This window comes from Cricetulus griseus, assembly GCF_003668045.3.
Source record: "Cricetulus griseus strain 17A/GY chromosome 1 unlocalized genomic scaffold, alternate assembly CriGri-PICRH-1.0 chr1_0, whole genome shotgun sequence".
In the NCBI taxonomy this organism is placed as follows: Eukaryota; Metazoa; Chordata; class Mammalia; order Rodentia; family Cricetidae; genus Cricetulus; species Cricetulus griseus.
In genome coordinates, this window is record NW_023276806.1 from 229481300 (window position 1) to 229498439 (window position 17140).

A 17140-nucleotide genomic window follows, 5' to 3' on the forward strand; every position below is an offset into this window, starting at 1 on the left:
GTTCAACAAAGCAAGTTCTTAGCCCCATTTCAAAGGTTAGGATTCTGTGCTGAGGCCGGGTGTGGGTGGTGCCTGTAGTTCTAGCTGCTTGGGAGCCTGAGGAAGCAGGACTGAGGGTTTGAGACCAGCTTGGGCAATGTACTGAGGTCCTGTATTAAGGAAAAGGAAGGCAGGAAGGAAGAGAGAAAGGAAGGGAGGGAAGAGGAAGAGAGAAAGGGAAGAGGTAGGGGGGAGAAGACATTGAGCAATAAGAGTTACCTCACCTGCTCGAGACACGCTGCCAGTGCAGCCCAGGCAGTGCAGGGCTCCTGGCTCCAGCTCACCCTTGTCTGGATGCAGCAGGTGGACCAGTGGGACGATGGGATGAGGTAACCGGGGGTTTCAGTTCCTATTAATAGTATGTATTTGCGTTGACACACGGCATGTTTTACTAGCTGGGAGGAGACTGAGTGGGACTGGGTGGTTAGGAGTCCATTGTCACTTCCTCTCTGCCCAGAGCGTGCCTGCAGTGGGCATAGGCACTCTTGTGTCAACAGGGAGTCATGGAATTACATGATGAAACAGAATGGCAGTTTTGCATAACAATATCTAGGTGGACACGACAGTCAATAAATGCTTGGCCAGGAAAGAGCTGGGCTAGTTTCGTGGGACAGTCTAATAATAGAAGCTGAGCACTTGAGGGAGCCGAGGTACAGACTCCAGGCGGGAGAGCGGGAGAACATCCTCCTCAGGACAGTGAGGCGCATTGTCCTGCCTGGGGAGATCTCAGGCAGGGAGCCTCTAACCACTCATTCCTGTTTCCACACATTCAGCATTTACTGAGCTTCTGTCATGAGGGGTGCGGGTACAGCTTGTTGCTGTCCTCCCTGCCCTCAAGGGGCTCTGTGTGCCAGGGAAAAAACAAACATGTCAATCATGGTGGCAATAGGACCTTTCCAGTTAAGTCAGAGGGGAGCCCCAAGTGTCTGCCAGCGCTATCCTCAAATTCTCCTGAATACACAGACCTGCTTTGCCGTGAGCTCAGCCTCTCTTGCTTTGCCCCTCTTTTTTCTTTTCTCTCTCTCTTTTTCAGTCCTGGGGCTGATTCTCAGGACCTCATACTCGACACACTAGTTACATGTCCCACCCTTGAGCTGCACCTTAAGTGTCACCCATCATGACACTCATGATGTTTACTATTTGAGATGGGCTCTCATTTGGCCTCAGGCTGGCTTTGAATTCTCCACGTAGCTAAGATGTCTTCAAAAGCCTGATCCTCCTGCCTCCACCTCCTGAGTGCTGTGGTCACAGCTGTGTGTGTGTGTGTGTGTGTGTATGTGTCTGGGTGTGTGTATCTGTGTGTGTGTATCTGGGTGTGTGTGTATCTGTGTGTGTCTCTGTATATCTGTATGTGTGTGTCTGTGTATGTGTGTGTCTGTGTGTGTGTGTCTGTATGTGTATGTCTGTGTGTGTGTGTGTGTATGTGTGTATGTGTGTATGTGTGTATGTGTCTGTGTGTGTGATTCTGGGTGTGTGTGTGTCTGTGTGTGAGTGCATGTGCATGTATCTGAGTGTATACGTGTGTGTGTGTGTGTGTGTGTGTGTGTATCTGGGTGTGTGTGTGTGTGTATGTATCTCTCTGTGTGTGTATCTGGGTGTGTATGTGTCTGTGTGTGTCTCTGTATATCTGTATGTGTGCGTATGTGTGTGTGTGTATGTGTGTGTGTGTGTGTGTCTGGGTGTGTGTGTCTGTGTGTGTCTCTGTATGTCTGTATTTGCGTGTCTCTGTATATCTGTATGTGTGTGTCTGTGTGTGTGTGTGTGTATGTGTGTATGTGTCTGGGTGTGTGTATCTGGGTGTGTGTGTGTCTGTGTGTGTCTCTGTATATCTGTATGTGTGCGTATGTGTGTGTGTGTGTGTGTGTGTGTCTGGGTGTGTGTGTCTGTGTGTGTCTCTGTATGTCTGTATTTGCGTGTCTCTGTATATCTGTATGTGTGTGTCTGTGTGTGTGTGTGTGTGTATGTGTGTATGTGTCTGGGTGTGTGTATCTGGGTGTGTGTGTGTCTGTGTGTGTCTCTGTATATCTGTATGTGTGTGTCTGTGTCTGTGTGTGTCTCTGGGTGTGTGTATGTGTGTATGTGTGTGTCTCTGGGTGTGTGTATGTGTGTATGTGTGTGTCTGTGTGTATGTGTGTATGTGTCTGTGTGTGTGTATCTGGGTGTGTGTGTGTGTCTGGGTGTGTCTCTATATGTCTGTATGTGTGTCTGTGTGTGTGTGTATGTGTGTATGTGTCTGTGTGTGTGTATCTGGGTGTGTGTGTGTGTGTGTGTGTGTCTCTGTATATCTGTATGTGTGTGTATGTGTGTGTATGTGTCTGTGTGTGTGTATCTGGGTGTGTGTGTGTGTCTGTGTGTGTCTCTGTATATCTGTATGTGTGTGTCTGTGTCTGTGTGTGTCTGTGTGTGTCTGTATGTGTGTATGTGTCTGTGTGTGTGATTCTGGGTGTGTGTGTGTCTGTGTGTGAGTGCATGTGCATGTATCTGAGTGTATACGTGTGTGTGTGTGTGTGTGTGTATCTGGGTGTGTGTGTGTGTGTGTGTATGTATCTCTCTGTGTGTGTATCTGGGTGTGTATGTGTCTGTGTGTGTCTCTGTATATCTGTATGTGTGTGTATGTGTGTGTGTGTGTGTGTGTGTGTGTGTGTCTGGGTGTGTGTGTCTGTGTGTGTCTCTGTATGTCTGTATTTGCGTGTCTCTGTATATCTGTATGTGTGTGTCTGTGTGTGTGTGTGTGTGTGTGTGTGTGTATGTGTGTATGTGTCTGGGTGTGTGTATCTGGGTGTGTGTGTGTCTGTGTGTGTCTCTGTATATCTGTATGTGTGTGTCTGTGTCTGTGTGTGTCTCTGGGTGTGTGTATGTGTGTATGTGTGTGTCTCTGGGTATGTGTATGTGTGTGTCTATGTGTGTGTGTCTGTGTGTATGTGTGTATGTGTCTGTGTGTGTGTATCTGGGTGTGTGTGTGTGTGTGTCTGGGTGTGTCTCTATATGTCTGTATGTGTGTCTGTGTGTGTGTGTATGTGTGTATGTGTCTGTGTGTGTGTATCTGGGTGTGTGTGTGTGTGTGTGTGTCTCTGTATATCTGTATGTGTGTGTCTGTGTATGTGTGTGTATGTGTGTGTATGTGTCTGTGTGTGTGTATCTGGGTGTGTGTGTGTGTCTGTGTGTGTCTCTGTATATCTGTAATGTGTATGTCTGTGTATGTGTGTGTCTGTGTGTGTCTGTATGTGTGTATGTGTCTGTGTGTGTGTATCTGGGTGTGTATGTGTCTGTGTGTGTCTCTGTATATCTGTATGTGTGTGTCTGTGTCTGTGTGTGTCTCTGGGTGTGTGCGTCTGAGTGTGTCTCTGTGTGTGTGTGTGTGTTCACGCTCACGCACTACCATCCCGGTACGAGGCATTGAACCCAGAGCTTCCTATGTGCTAGGAGGGTCGAGCCCTCTACCACTGAGGCACATCCGTATCTGTGACTTCTTCCTGTCTGCTATTGCTGTTGTTAAGGGAAGATTCTCTTCTGTTGCTTAGGGTAGTCTCAAAACCCCAGGACCAAAGGAAGTGGTGGTGCACGCTTTTAGTTTAATACTCAAGAGGTGGAGGCAGGCGGATCTCTGTGAGTTCGAGACCAGCCTGGTCTACAGAGTGAGTTCCAGGACAGCCTCCAAAGCTACAGAGAAACCCTGTCTCGAAACTCCAGCTTCACTTAGCCCCTGAGTAACTGGGTCTAGAGTCTGCAAGCATACACCACAGCACCCAACTATTTATTTATTTATTTAGAGACAGGATTTCACGGTGCAACCCTGCCTTGCCCGGAATTTACTATGTAGCCCAGGCTGGCCTTGAACTTGCAGCCAGTCCTCCTGCTCAACCACCACACCTAGTGCTTTTCATTCTGTGTTTTCAGATGCGGTCTCACACAGCCCAGGTTGCACTTGAAGTTGCTGTATGATGATGACCTTGAATTTCTGATCTTCGTGACTCCGTCTCGTAAGGATTCAGAAATTAAGCTGGCCGGCACCTGTCACCTGGCAGAACGCACTCAGGCAATACCCCAGTCAGCCCAGGGCTCCATGATTGCATAGTCTGCACGCAGGTGCAAAGGATGCCTTTAAAAGACAGACCCGGCCCTCTTATGCTCTTTCCTGCTCTCTTCCCCGCGGTTCCTCTGGGGCAGACAGGACTTTTCCTGTCTCCCTCTTCGGTCCTCTCTCTGTCTCTGTGTCTCTTCACCTCTTTTCTCTTCCCTTCCCCACCCTCCCCTTTCTAATAAAACTTCTCCAGCCTCGGTTACCTAGCCTGCCATGGAATCCGCCGAGGTCCCCCATGAGCTTTATCCTAACACCCCTCACAGGTGCTGGGATTGCAGCCTTCACCACCCAGGCCAGGCTTCTCGGCGAACTCATTTCTCCTACGTTGCTGTTCCTGTACCTGCCGCCAGAGGGAACCCTAGAGTTTCTTAGCCCTTGCTTTTCTTTTCTTCTTTTTTCTTTCTTTCTTTCTTTCTTTCTTTCTTTCTTTCTTTCTTTTCTTTTCTTTTTTTTTTTGGTTTTTCGAGACAGGGTTTCTATGTGGCTTTAGAGGCTGTCCTGGAACTCACTCTTGTAGACCAGGCTGGCCTCGAACTCACAGAGATCTGCCTACCTCTGCTTCCCGAGTGCTGGGACTAAAGGCGTGCGCCACCATCGCCCGGCTCATACTTTCAAAATTACTAATTATGAGTGTGCCACAGAACGCGTGTGTGGAGGTCAGAAGGTAACTTTCAGGAGACAGTTCTCCTCTCCTTTCACCTTGTTGAGGCACGGCAGCTTACTATCGGCTGTCTAGCCAGCAAGCCCGTGAGTGAGTGCATCTCCATCTCTACCTTCTATCTCACTGTAGGAGGGCTGGAGTTGAGACATCTTTCAAGCCTCGACGTTTTGTATTTTTAAGTAAAAAAAGTCGTGGGATACCCTCCCTGAGGAGATGACAGATGACAAAAAAAGACTGGACCTAGGGATGGAGGCATCATGGGAGCATCCGGGAGAAGCAGTAGCTCTGTGTGTTAGCAGAGTACAGGTCAGTGATCCGGGGTGAAGTCCCGGTCGGGGAGTGGGCGTCGTGCTGATGTTCTAAACTTGGGCTTGTGACTCCAGAAGGGAATTCTCCACCTGCTTGAGTCACAGAGAACCTGGAGACCTGCCTGTGAGGGTATTTGGGGGTTGCAGCGTCTAAGAACTGGCTTTGCTCCCTGGTGGGGTTGTGCAGCCCTGAGGGCGGTCCCTACAGCAAACAGTCCCATTACCGCTTACCTGGTGTGCGAGCCGACCTACCAGACCCCAGAGAGAACACACCAGAAGAGCTGGGAGGAGATGGCCCACGGGGATGCCACACCAGGCCTGGAAGTCCCTCTTGGTACCAGTCCTTCCAGCCTCCCTGGAGGCCATGAAACCACGTGCAGACTGTGCTATGACCCTCCCTCCCGTCTCTGAGTCTGTCCTGGCTGGAGAGGGAGTTGGATCTCCGATTCGGGTGACCAATAACAAGCACTACTGGGCACAATGGAGGAGTTTAATAGGCACGCTAATTGAGCCTTCCTCATGAGCACAGGGTTCCCCGGCACTTGTTCCACAAAGCAGACAAGAGAAAAACATTTTGTTATCCTGAGAGCTAATCACACCCTCTTTCAAGAGGAGTGGTGGCTAAATTAGATGTCACTTAAATAGGACCATGCACTGAGCTCAGGGAACGTGACTGTCCTTCAGGTGACTCTGTGCTGCTGGGGGGGGGGGAGTGGGGGACAAGAGTCCAGGTGCAGGTCGCCTGGTGTGTGGGGCCCCCACTCGCCAATTCTTTCTACTTAAGGATTCAAACCCAAAGATGCACCTGACTCTGACCCAGTCCTCACCGTGCTCCCTGAGTCCCCTGGAGAGGTCAGTGGGCTGCTAAACAGGAAAGGATAGCAGAGGCAGTGTGAGAAATGGAGGCTGGTTAGGCTGGGCTCACAATGGGGGGGGGGGAGACGGGACAACAGATGGTAGGAGCTGAGGAGCACAGGATAGACCTTCTGATCGAGGAGCACCGGATAGACCTCCTGAGGGAGGAGCACAGGATAGACCTCCTGAGGGAGGAGGGCAGGATAGACCTCCTGAGGGAGGAGCGCAGGATAGACCTCCAGAGGGAGGAGCACAGGATAGACCTCCTGAGGGAGGAGGGCAGGATAGACCTCCTGAGGGAGGAGCGCAGGATAGACCTCCAGAGGGAGGAGCACAGGATAGACCTCCTGATCGAGGAGCACAGGATAGACCTCCTGAGCGAGGAGCACAGGATAGACCTCCTGAGGGAGGAGCACAGGATAGACCTCCTGAGGGAGGAGCACAGGATAGACCTCCTGAGGGAGGAGCACAGGATAGACCTCCTGAGGGAGGAGCACAGGATAGACCTCCTGAGCGAGGAGCACAGGATAGACCTCCTGAGGGAGGAGCACAGGATAGACCTCCTGAGGGAGGAGCACAGGATAGACCTCCTGATCGAGGAGCACAGGATAGACCTCCTGAGGGAGGAGCACAGGATAGACCTCCTGATCGAGGAGCACAGGATAGACCTCCTGAGGGAGGAGCACAGGATAGACCTCCTGAGCGAGGAGCACAGGATAGACCTCCTGATCGAGGAGCACAGGATAGACCTCCTGAGGGAGGAGCACAGGATAGACCTCCTGAGGGAGGAGCACAGGATAGACCTCCTGAGGGAGGAGCACAGGATAGAGTCTCAGCCAGGGACAACATGTTACACGGGGAGAGGACAAGAGCCCCTGGGGTTTACAATAGTGGGCCCTGCCCTACCCCAGCCCAGCATCTGACCGTTTCATGGTCCAGGGGAAAGCCTGTACTTCCTCACCACAGCCACGTGAGCATTGCTGTGCCAGTAGAGACACGCTGCATTCCTTGGGGAGAAAATAGAATCCACCAGGGAGAAGAGTAGCTTAGGGGAGTCAGTCACCTGGGAGGAATGAGGGTGGCACAGACGAAGCCAGCATGGAGTCAGTGTCTAGGTCTGGGTACCTGCTCTCTGTTCTCCAGCACAGGGATGAGTGGGGGGTGGCGCTGGAAGTCCTTCTCAGAACCCCTGGGGGCTTTGCATGTGTCAGGAAGGGGAGAAGGGTAGGGTGTAAGATCCAGAGAGAGGTACCATGTATTCTTGAGGAAGCAGCAAGAGGCCATGTGGCTTGGACACAACCCACAATCAAAAACACATCACCAGCTACTGGGCTGCAGATTTGGCTCAGGCAGCCAAGTGCTTGCTGGGCAAGCATGAGGATCTGTGTCTGGATCCCTAGGATCTACATAAAAGCCTCTAATCCAAGGCCTGAGGAAGTGTAGATGAGACTGGGCGGGGGTGGGGGGTGGGTGTGGGTGGAGTAATCCAGCCAGTCTGGCCAATTAGTGAGCTGCAGGCGACTGAGCGACCTTGACTCAAAAAGGAAAAAAAAAATTTTAAAGGTGATTGATGAAGACACTCAATGTAGACATCTGGCTTCCATGTGCATGTATGAACACACCCACACGAACATGTATAACACACACACACACACCACACCACACACACCATACACACACACCACACACACACACACACACACACACACACACACACACACACACACACACACCATACACACACACCACACACACCACACCATACACACACCACAACACATACATTCACACACACATACACACACACACACCTCACACACACATACACAACACACACACACACACACCTCACACACCACACACACACATACACGACACACACACACACACACTCCTCACACACACACACCACACCACACCACACACACCACACACACATACACGACACACACACCACACACACACCATACACACATACCACACACACACACACACACACACACACCTCACACACATACACACACCACACACACACATACACAACACACACACACACACACACACACACACACACACGCACACGCACACGCACACGCACACGCCATATCACCATGTGCCTCCCAAGGCTGTGTGTTGGGAACTCAGGGACACACACATGTCACACACTGTCACCAAGTCAGAGGTCCAAGGGAAACATTCCCTGTTTGGAAGCCTAGACAACATGTTGCAGGGTTGGTCTGTGTGAGGACAGAATGAAGAAGGCTGGCTGTCAGCCATGGGGCAGAAACTGCCAATGCTGGCAGAGTGCTCCCGGGAGGGAGGACTGACAAGAGATAAAGACCCTAGAGTCATTTTCCTGTCACAGGGAGCCTAGACTGGTAAGAACTCTACACGCAGATAAATCCTGTCCCTTTGTGCTATTGGCCTAGAGAGCCACCAAGTAAAGGCTGTGGGTGACTCAGGGCCAGCCATCCACACGACAGGAAAAACAGCTCGGAGGACATGCCCAGTGGGAGTGGGCCAGGAGTGTCACCTTCTACTGGAGGGAGAGGAAGGTATGTGACTAGAGATGAATCCACCTGGGCCGATGGGTGATGGAGAAAGAGAGGGCAGAAGAGGGACGACTCTGACTGGAACTCGAAGGGAGGAGCCCGTGGGCAGCCTCAGATGAGCCTTAGACCGATAGCCCCTCAGCCTTTCCTCTGTGTCCATTTCCTTCTCCCCAGCCTAAGCCCCTCGCTGACTAAGACCCCCTCTATGGAATTCTTATACTAGGATTTCTGCTATTCTGCCCCAAGGCTGGTAGTGGACGGCCAGTGAAGAGGCCACCTCACCTCAGCCTCCTCTTTGGCCAGGTCGTTCCCGGCCACATCTCCCTGTGGCCAGGGCTGCTGGAATGTATAGAGTTCTCCCATTCTTTTTGTTTGTATGTCTGTTGTTTTTCCACGCAGGGTTTGTCTGTGTAGCCTTGGCTGTCCTGGAACTCCCTCTAGAGACCAGGCTGGCCTCGAGGTTCTCCCATTCTTGTGACAACCTGGGCTTCCTGCCTGTCAAAGGCCCATCCTTTGAACTTGGGTTTCCTTTGGGGGGGGAGTTGCTCTGATTCACCCACAGTTCTCGCCCCATCAGTGTGTTACACTGGGCACTCACTCTCTGATATAGAGCCCAGCTCTCCCATGGCCACAGTGAGCACCCCCCAGAGGTTACCTGGGCTATGCAGACATCAGCCAACTCCCCTTGTGTCCACTCCTGAGCCCCTCTGGCTTCAGGGTTTTGCTGCCTGAGTTGATACGTTCAAAGGTTTTTTTGTTGTTGTTTTGTTTTTGTTTTTGTTTTGAGACAGCATTTCTCTGTGTAGCCCTGGCTGTCCTGGAACTCACTTTGTAGACCAGGCTGGCCTCGAACTCACAGAGATCCACCTGTTTCTGCCTCCTGAGTGCTGGGATTAAAGGTGTGCGCCACCAACGCCCATCGATAGGTTGAAAGGTTAATGGTGACCCGGAGAGATGTGGCAGGGTATAGCAGCCCCTTTCTCTGCAGGGGGCACAATCTAAGAGCCTAATGATGCCCAGGTAGCACCAGATCCTCTCTGAGTTGTAATGCATGCTGTATACACAGACTATGATGTGTATTATATACACAGACTAACTCATGAATTAGACCCAGTAAGAGATAAACAGTAAAGCAGGACAGTCCTAACAACATAATACATCAAAAGTTATTTATAAACAGTTGTGAGCTGTCATGTGGTTGCTGGGAATCTAACCCGGGTCCTCTGGAAGAGCAGCCAGTGTTCTTAACGGCGGAGCCATCTCCCCAGCGCCTTCCATGCATTAATTTTCAGGTGGTGGGTAATGGGTACAGTAGGGAGGGAAACTGTAGGCAAAGAGGGACAGGCAGAGTTTCTGTGAGAACAGACTGGAGCTTCTAGGTCCCAGATATGGGCAGTGGGGGATGGGAAAGGGTGGACAGAGAACACAGGAGGAGAGAGGCCAGGTGAGGAACGTGACCCGTGACCGTGTGGGTGGCTGGAAGCTGGCGGGAGGCCGAGAGAGACTGTGCCTCCTCCAGCCCGGCTGTCTTGGCCAAGGTCTGACAGCAGCAGGGAGGAATGTGTAGAAGAAACAAGACAGACAGAGGGTGCCTACTCTGGTGCTCCGGGGAAGTGATACTGGAAAGAGTTCTGTTTTCTCCCCACCCATCTGGGGATGCCCACATTCTCAGACCACAAAGGCTCCTTTCCCTTGTCTTGTCCCTGCTACTGTTTGCCCTGCCTTAGCTGGACTCCTTCCCCTGGTCCTAGCTGGGGCCTGAGAGTCTAGGGAGGGGTTGGGGAGGCACTCACTGCAGTTCCACTATTCTGTCTCGGTGTGAGGACTCAGGGTGAATGTTTGGCTTGCCTTTCCAAAGGGAATTCATAGGTGAGAGCGACTAGGAACTCCGGCCACTGAGCCACCTGCAGGGGACCACACCCTGGTCCCATTTAATTTACTCTTTTTTTGGTAATTTCCTGTTTGATCTTTACAAACCTTTGAAAGCAGGTAATATTTAAAATATTCCCAGGGGGCTAGAGCGATGTCTCAGCAGTTAAGAGCACTAACTTCTCTTCCAGAGGACCTGGGTTTGAGTCCCAGCACCAACCATGGAGGCTAATAACCATCTGTAACTCCAGTTCCAGGGGGATCCAATTGCTCTCTTCTGGCCTCTTCAAGAATTACACACATGGGTTGTACTTACACACATGTGGGCCAAACACACATACACATAAAATTAAACAAGAAAAAAGTACAGGAATAGGCTGGAGAGATGGCTCAGCAGTTAAGAGCACTGGTCGTTCTTCTGGAGGTTCTGAGTTCAAATCCCATCACCACGTGGTGGCTCACAACCATCTATAGTGGGATCTGATGTCCTCTTTGGTCATAATGTCATACATCAGGAAAAGCGCTCATATACATTAAATAAATAAATAAATCTTTAAAAAAATAGAAAAGTACAGAAACAGTCCCAGTAGAGAGAGAAGTAACCTGGGTGCCACATCACACTTGACCAACAGCCCAGCGTGTGTAAGTCCCTGAGTTCCACCTTCAGTGTCCTGAGCACCCGTCTCCCACTTTAGAGGTAAAGAAAGAAATCACAGTTCAGAGAGGGTTGGTAAATTGATTAAAGCCCCAGGGTCAGGCAGTTCCAAAGCCACAGTTGTTTTGTTGTCCTGGTCCACCGCCCCTCTCAGGGCTTGTGCTTTGGTCACTGAGGTCTGCAGGGCTCCCTGGACTTTTTCTCTTTCCAGCCCCAGCTCTAGGCACCAGCAGGAAGTGAAGAACTAGATGGTGGCCACCTGCAGCTGCACATGGTTGTTTGGACCTAATTGAACTTAAATAAAACAAACAAAAGCCCAAAACCTCAGTGGGTTACACCAGTCCCATTTGTAGCCTGTGTGGCCTGGGGAGAGCTGGGAGTCTCAGAGCCTACACAGGCAGTATTTGCTATCACAAGGGCCAGAACTCAGGGCAGGGTCGGGAGAAAGGGAGGGACCAACCCAAGGACTGGAGGGGCAGAGATGCCCTTGTGAAGAAGTTTGGGTGAGGGGAGGAGGGACCAAGTGAGGATAAACTCCGATACTGATACTCCCACAATATTAGTGAGCAACTGGCTGGGGTGGAGCCTGGGTTACAGCAGGAGGCAGTGCCTTAGTGCAGGAGAAACAACCTCCCTCTTGGTGGGTCCCAGGGTTCTAACCCTCCTTCCCTCAGGGACCCAGCAGCTGACTGGCCCTTCTTATCCCATTCAGGACAAAGCTCAGATGCTTTCTGTTTGTTCATCTAGGCCGAGGAGCAGGCTAATGGGCCACCTGGTCACCACCTTCCCAATTAGCCTCGTTGGCCTCTTGCTCATCCTCCTGAGTCTGGGTCACTACCATGGGACAGGGACTGTGAGTGGCCCCTGAGTCACTGAGGCCCAGCTATGACAGGGGTCCCAACCCAGGCCTCTCCCTAGTCCAAGCTCTGGTAATCTCTGCCCACCCCTCCTCCAGCTCTCCCAAGAGCCTCCAGAAAGGAGCCCCCAGGTTTTCAGTATGGTGGGTGTCATTTCTGAGAAGGGAAAAAGGTTTGCTTGTCCATGGGACACTTTAAAGGTGGCGGGCCGGTGCTCGGGCAGTGGGGGGGCCCAGAGTGAGGGCGGATCTTCAGATCTGAAGCAGGAGGAGAAGACTGAGTGACAGAATTCAAGGAAGCAAGCAGGTGGGGGTTATAATGTGAGCCCCAGCAGAGCTGCCCTGCATCGTGGGGTGAGTTGGGGATGAGCAGGAGCAGGGTGCTTCTTGGGGTCAGGAGGGAAAGTCGAGATGCCCTCTCTTCTTCCGGTGGAGGGACGCTGGGAGGATGGGGCTTGGGCAGGCAGGGAGGGAGGACCAGGGTGGCTGGGTCCCTGGGTGATAGTGGCCACCCTTGACGGGGTGGGCCCGGGGCAGAGCACCTGGTTCTAGGTTAGGCAATGAGGAGCCAGGGAAGGCCATCCAGGGTAGAGGCTAGTGCCCAGCGGCCTCAGGTCCCTGCAGCCACCCCTGTTGCTGAGTGGGCACATGTGACACCGATTGCTTCAGTCTCTCCTGCCACACCAACTTCCCTCAGGCAGCCTCCCTCTCCACCCCTCCTCCTCCCCACAGTGACTCCTGCCCAGGGAATGTCCAGCCCCAGCATAAAGGTCCCGGTGTCCATGGGTTTCTGTCAGTCAGGAGGCCACACCGTGCACAATGAACTCCTCTCGGGCACCCGGGATGGGGCGTGTGGGAGGGCACGGGCTGATGGCATTGCTGATGGCCACTCTCATTCTTCCAGGTAGGAGTCTGGGGCCTTGGGAGAGGGACAGTGTGGGACACAGGCCCTAGGTTGGAGAGGCTGGGGGCGTCCAGTGCCTGCAGCACAGGGCCCAGGAGAGGGGCACAGGCTCTAGAATCTGACCTTTCTATCCGGGACTGCTCCCCATCCTTGCCTGGCCACCTTCCTGTGGTCACTGCACAGGGAATTATTTTTGCTTTGCTCCACAGTGGCTGAGCAGGCAGGCACTCTGCCTCCCAGCCACCCTCCAAGTCCTATGTAATTGTTCTGAGCTTGTTAGAAATGAGGTTAATATCTTCTAGCCCCAGTCTCTGTACCAAATTAAATAACGCACGTGGCAACACAGCTTCAGGAGTTCCAGATGACTATATGAGTGGTGGTAGCCCCACTAGAAGATACGATCTGGCTATTTTATAGAAACAACAGTTGCTACCACGTTCAGAGCCGCTTTTTACAAGCATTGTAGATGTGTCAGTCAATTCGCATTTATTTATTTATTTATTTATTTATTTATGTGTTTATTTTTACAGAGGTGCTGGGAGCTAAGCCCCAGGCTACACGCATGCATGCTTGCTAACTGATCTACGGCACCCTTGGCCCTCTTTCCTTTTTTTTTTGACAAGGTCTTGCTTTGTAGCCCAGCCTAGCTTCAAACTCAGCCTCCTGACAGCTAGGATGGTGGGAAAGCAACTACAGGCATGCTCCACTTAGGGCCTTGTTAAATGCTAGACTGTAGCTAGCACTTTAAATACATGAGCATTTTTGAGGTCTGTGTGATAGATTTGCCATCCCCACTCTGCTTCTCAGGGTCCAGGAGGCCTGAGGGGACAGGAAACTGTCTGCAGATTGCAGTTAGAAGCAGGGCGTCCTGGCTTCCGAGCCCAGGCTGGGTGGCTTGTGTCCTGTGAGGAGGGGTGAAGGGACTGTGGCAGAGGGGGTTTGTTGCAGGGTACACCAAGCTTTTCTTTTTGAGATGAGGTTGGGGACACTGCAGGTGATCGCAGACTGGCCACTCCAGCATGAGTATCGATTATGACCTGTGATGTCTAGCTCGCTGCTTTTGGACATGTTTCCTAGAGAGATGCTATTATATGGCCTTCCCGGTGGCTCAGCGGGGAGGGCATGGTACGCTTTGCCCCTTTGAATATATAAACCAGAGAAGGTTAGTCACGTGCCGATGTACGCTCTGAAGGAGCTGGGGTGAGCAGAAGACATTGAGGCGAGAGCCGTGGGGACAGACTGAGGCAAGAGGAGCATGGGGTTAGGAGCTGAGAGTCCCTCGGTGGAGATAGAGGTGGGATCAGGACTAAAGATGGTCCAAGGGCAGCCGGAGTCAGATGTGGGGCAGACTGGGGCAGCAGGTGCACGGGAAGGCTGGGTGGGGAGAGAGGGAGGCCATGGAGAGGAGGGTTTCATGTCCCGTCCCTGGGCTGGGACAGCAGCGGCAGGGGTGGTTCAGGGTGCGGTGTCCTGTCACACTGGTACCGGCAGGTTCTGAAGCAACAGGTGAGTGCCCCCACATCCTGGCTCCCACCCAGGTTTGCCGGCATGGCCAGAGCAGGGGCAGGTAGCAGGGAGTCTTCTAACCCCCCCTTACCCAGTCTGGGCTCTCCCTAGGGAGCTGGCAGGCAATGGACGTTGGCTATGGAGTGCGCTCCTCTTCTGTAAGCCGGTACCTTTGCATTAGCTTTCTCTCTTCCTGGGCTCCTATGTTTCCTTCCTGTCTCAGCACACCCTCCCCCTGTTTTGATGGTTAATGGGGGCGTGTCAAACCTATGTCCCTGTGCATGTTAAGCCAACACTATGCCCCCAACCCTTGCTTTACCTTTCACGTTCTTCTGTTTGGTTCTATGGTCTACTCTACCCCAGAGCTTCAGCATCCCCCTCCCCCATGTTTCTGACCTATTCGTTTCCGCCCCCACCCCATCTGAAGGGTACTCCTTCAATGCCTACCACTTCAGAGTTTTAGCATCTGACCTCCTCACTCAACCTCCACTGCTAGAACAACGACACCTCCTGATTCTGTCACCTTCATTTTCTTCGCAGACAGTAACAATTCTTCCTTTTTCTACTTCTGTTCTACCCGGGTTCCTCTTTGGAGACTCCGGAATGGGGCTAAAGGGGTGGCGGGGAAGCCCCTGTTCCAATCTAGTCCTTACAGACCTCTGCTTTCTCTCTCAGGAACCTTGGCTAAGAGCATTGGGACCCTCTCAGACCCATGTAAGGACCCCACCAGGATCACCTCCCTCAACGACCCTTGTCTCATTGGAAAGACCGGCTCCAGCAGCATCAGCAGCCATGGGGGATCCAGCAGCTCCCAGGGAGGATCTTCAAAATCCCTGATATTTAAACCAGGAACAGGGTCTTCCCAGATCTCCTATTCCTCTGGGTCTGGCTCCTTCCACTCAGGAAGCAGCGGATTTCAGTCAGGAAGCAGCGGCTCTCAGTCAGGAAACAGTGGATTTCAGTCAGGAAGCAGCGGCTCTCAGTCAGGAAACAGTGGATTTCAGTCAGGAAGCAGCAACTCCCAGTCAGGAAGCAGCGGCTCTCAGACAGGAAGCAGCAGCTCCCAGTCGGGAAGCAGCAGTTCCAGATGGGTAAGCAGCAGTTCTCAGTCTGGAAGCTCAGGAAGCAGCCGGGAGGGACCAGGAAATGGCTCCGCTCTACCAACCGATGACAATTCTTCCCGCCAGACATCAGGCTCCTTCCAGTCTGGAGGCTCTTACTCTTCCCACAGCTCTGGGGTGTCTAACACCGTCTCCAATCACCCTCCCTGTAGCTCCAACGTGCCCGACTCTCCCTGCAGTGGGGGTCCCGTCATCACACACTCGGGGCCCTACATCTCTAACTCCCACACCGTATCGGGTGGGCAGAGGCCGGTAGTGGTGGTGGTGGAGCAACATGGCTCTGGTGGCCCTGGAGGGTTTCAAGGCATGCCCTGTAGCAACGGTGGCCCCTCGGGCAAGCCCTGTCCTCCCATCACCTCTGTCCAGAAACCCTACGGCGGGTACGAGGTGGTGGGTGGCTCTGCCAACAGTTACCTAGCCCCAGGCATGACCTACAGTGGGGGTAAAATCTACCCCGTGGGCTACTTCACCAAGGACAACCCTGTCAAGGGCTCTCCAGGGGCGCCCTCTTTTGCAGCCGGGCCCCCGGTCTCTGAGGGCAAGTACTTCTCCAGCAATCCCATTATCCCCAGCTACAGCTCCTCCAGTTCCAACGCCTACCCATCCTCAGGCGTCGTGTTCCAGCCCGTGGGTAACGGCGGAGTCCAGCCCTGTGGCGTCGGTTCTAGGGGGCCTTGCTCTGGCTCGAGAATTCAGATCACTTCCAGCAGTACCTCCTTCCAGCCCTGCGGCGGGGCTAACCAGGGGCCCTGCTCGCCACCAGGCCCCGGCTCCATCTCCATCGGTGGCGGAAGCTCCTCCCTCTCCACTGGCAAAATTGTCCTCCAGCCCTGCGGCAGCAAGTCTATCTCCGCCGGCTACCCCTGCCTTTCCGCTTCCTCCTCCGCGCTGAACGGAGGTCTGAACGGCTCTCCGCAGCGTGTCACCACCGTGATTGCTAAGCCCTGTGGCCTCAACAGCCCCGGGAGGATGCCCTGCCGTTCCATCCGGGACATTCTGGCTCAAGTGAAGCCTCTGGGCCCCCAGTTAGCAGACCCTCAAGTCTTTCTGCCGCCGGGACAGCCACTTGACAAGCCTTAAAGTCACCCACGCCTATGGAAGACGTTCGGGGGTTTCCTGCCCTCCGTCCGGGAGGCTCTTGTCACTTTTGTTCAGCATCTGCAATGGTGCTTCCGCCCCGTTCTGCTGTGGTGCCCTCTCTGCGTGATCACCCACCTTACAACTCACTTATTCAGGTTCTTGATGCCGGGACGTGTCAACCGTGCCTCTGCGCATTTGCCAAATAAGGCGGAATCCGGTCCACCACCACGCTCACCGACCTCGCTACCACCCATCACGACTCACCACAGCCTACCAGACCCGTTTCCAACACACCGGTGCCACCCCTGCTCTCCACCTCAGCCCATGTTTGGTTACCACAGGGGTTGCCCTGTGCGTGTGGACCCCAGGGCATCGGTAGAGCCTGGCACAGACTCCTGGCTCCCTCGGGATCCTGGACAGGGCTCAATAAACTTGGTGAACTTTGTGCAGACTTTTTGCCTTTTTTGGAGTCCCAGGTCTCCTCTTTAATACCTGGGTAGTACACCTCCTGTACCTCTAGAGGGCCCATGCCCCCCCCCCCCCCGCCCGTTTCTATTCCTAATTTGACCCAGTGTTTTCCATCTTACACCTCTTTCCACGAAGAAGGAAAACAATAAATATCCATTGAACTGATGGCAGAGTTGCCCGGTGTC

At 53.0% G+C, this 17140-nt stretch overlaps 1 protein-coding gene across 1 annotated transcript; it reads left to right on the forward strand.

Moving 5' to 3' along the window:
• The first annotated feature begins 12601 nt into the window (after positions 1 to 12601).
• On the forward strand, positions 12602 to 16936 carry Cdsn (corneodesmosin). Its single transcript, XM_027388586.2, has 2 exons — positions 12602 to 12780; positions 14962 to 16936. Exons 1-2 carry the CDS (start codon positions 12696 to 12698, stop codon positions 16485 to 16487), a joined length of 1611 nt encoding a protein of 536 aa, XP_027244387.1. The 5' UTR covers positions 12602 to 12695; the 3' UTR covers positions 16488 to 16936.
• Positions 16937 to 17140: the final 204 nt, after the last annotated feature.

Excerpts from the sequence above, each read along its gene's own strand:
- Cdsn (XM_027388586.2), top strand. The coding sequence starts at position 12,696 with ATGAACTCCTCTCGGGCACCCGGGATGGGGCGTGTGGGAGGGCACGGG. Across the intron at positions 12,781-14,961 it reads GGCCACTCTCATTCTTCCAG|GAACCTTGGCTAAGAGCATT; the intron begins GTAGGAGTCTGG and ends TTTCTCTCTCAG.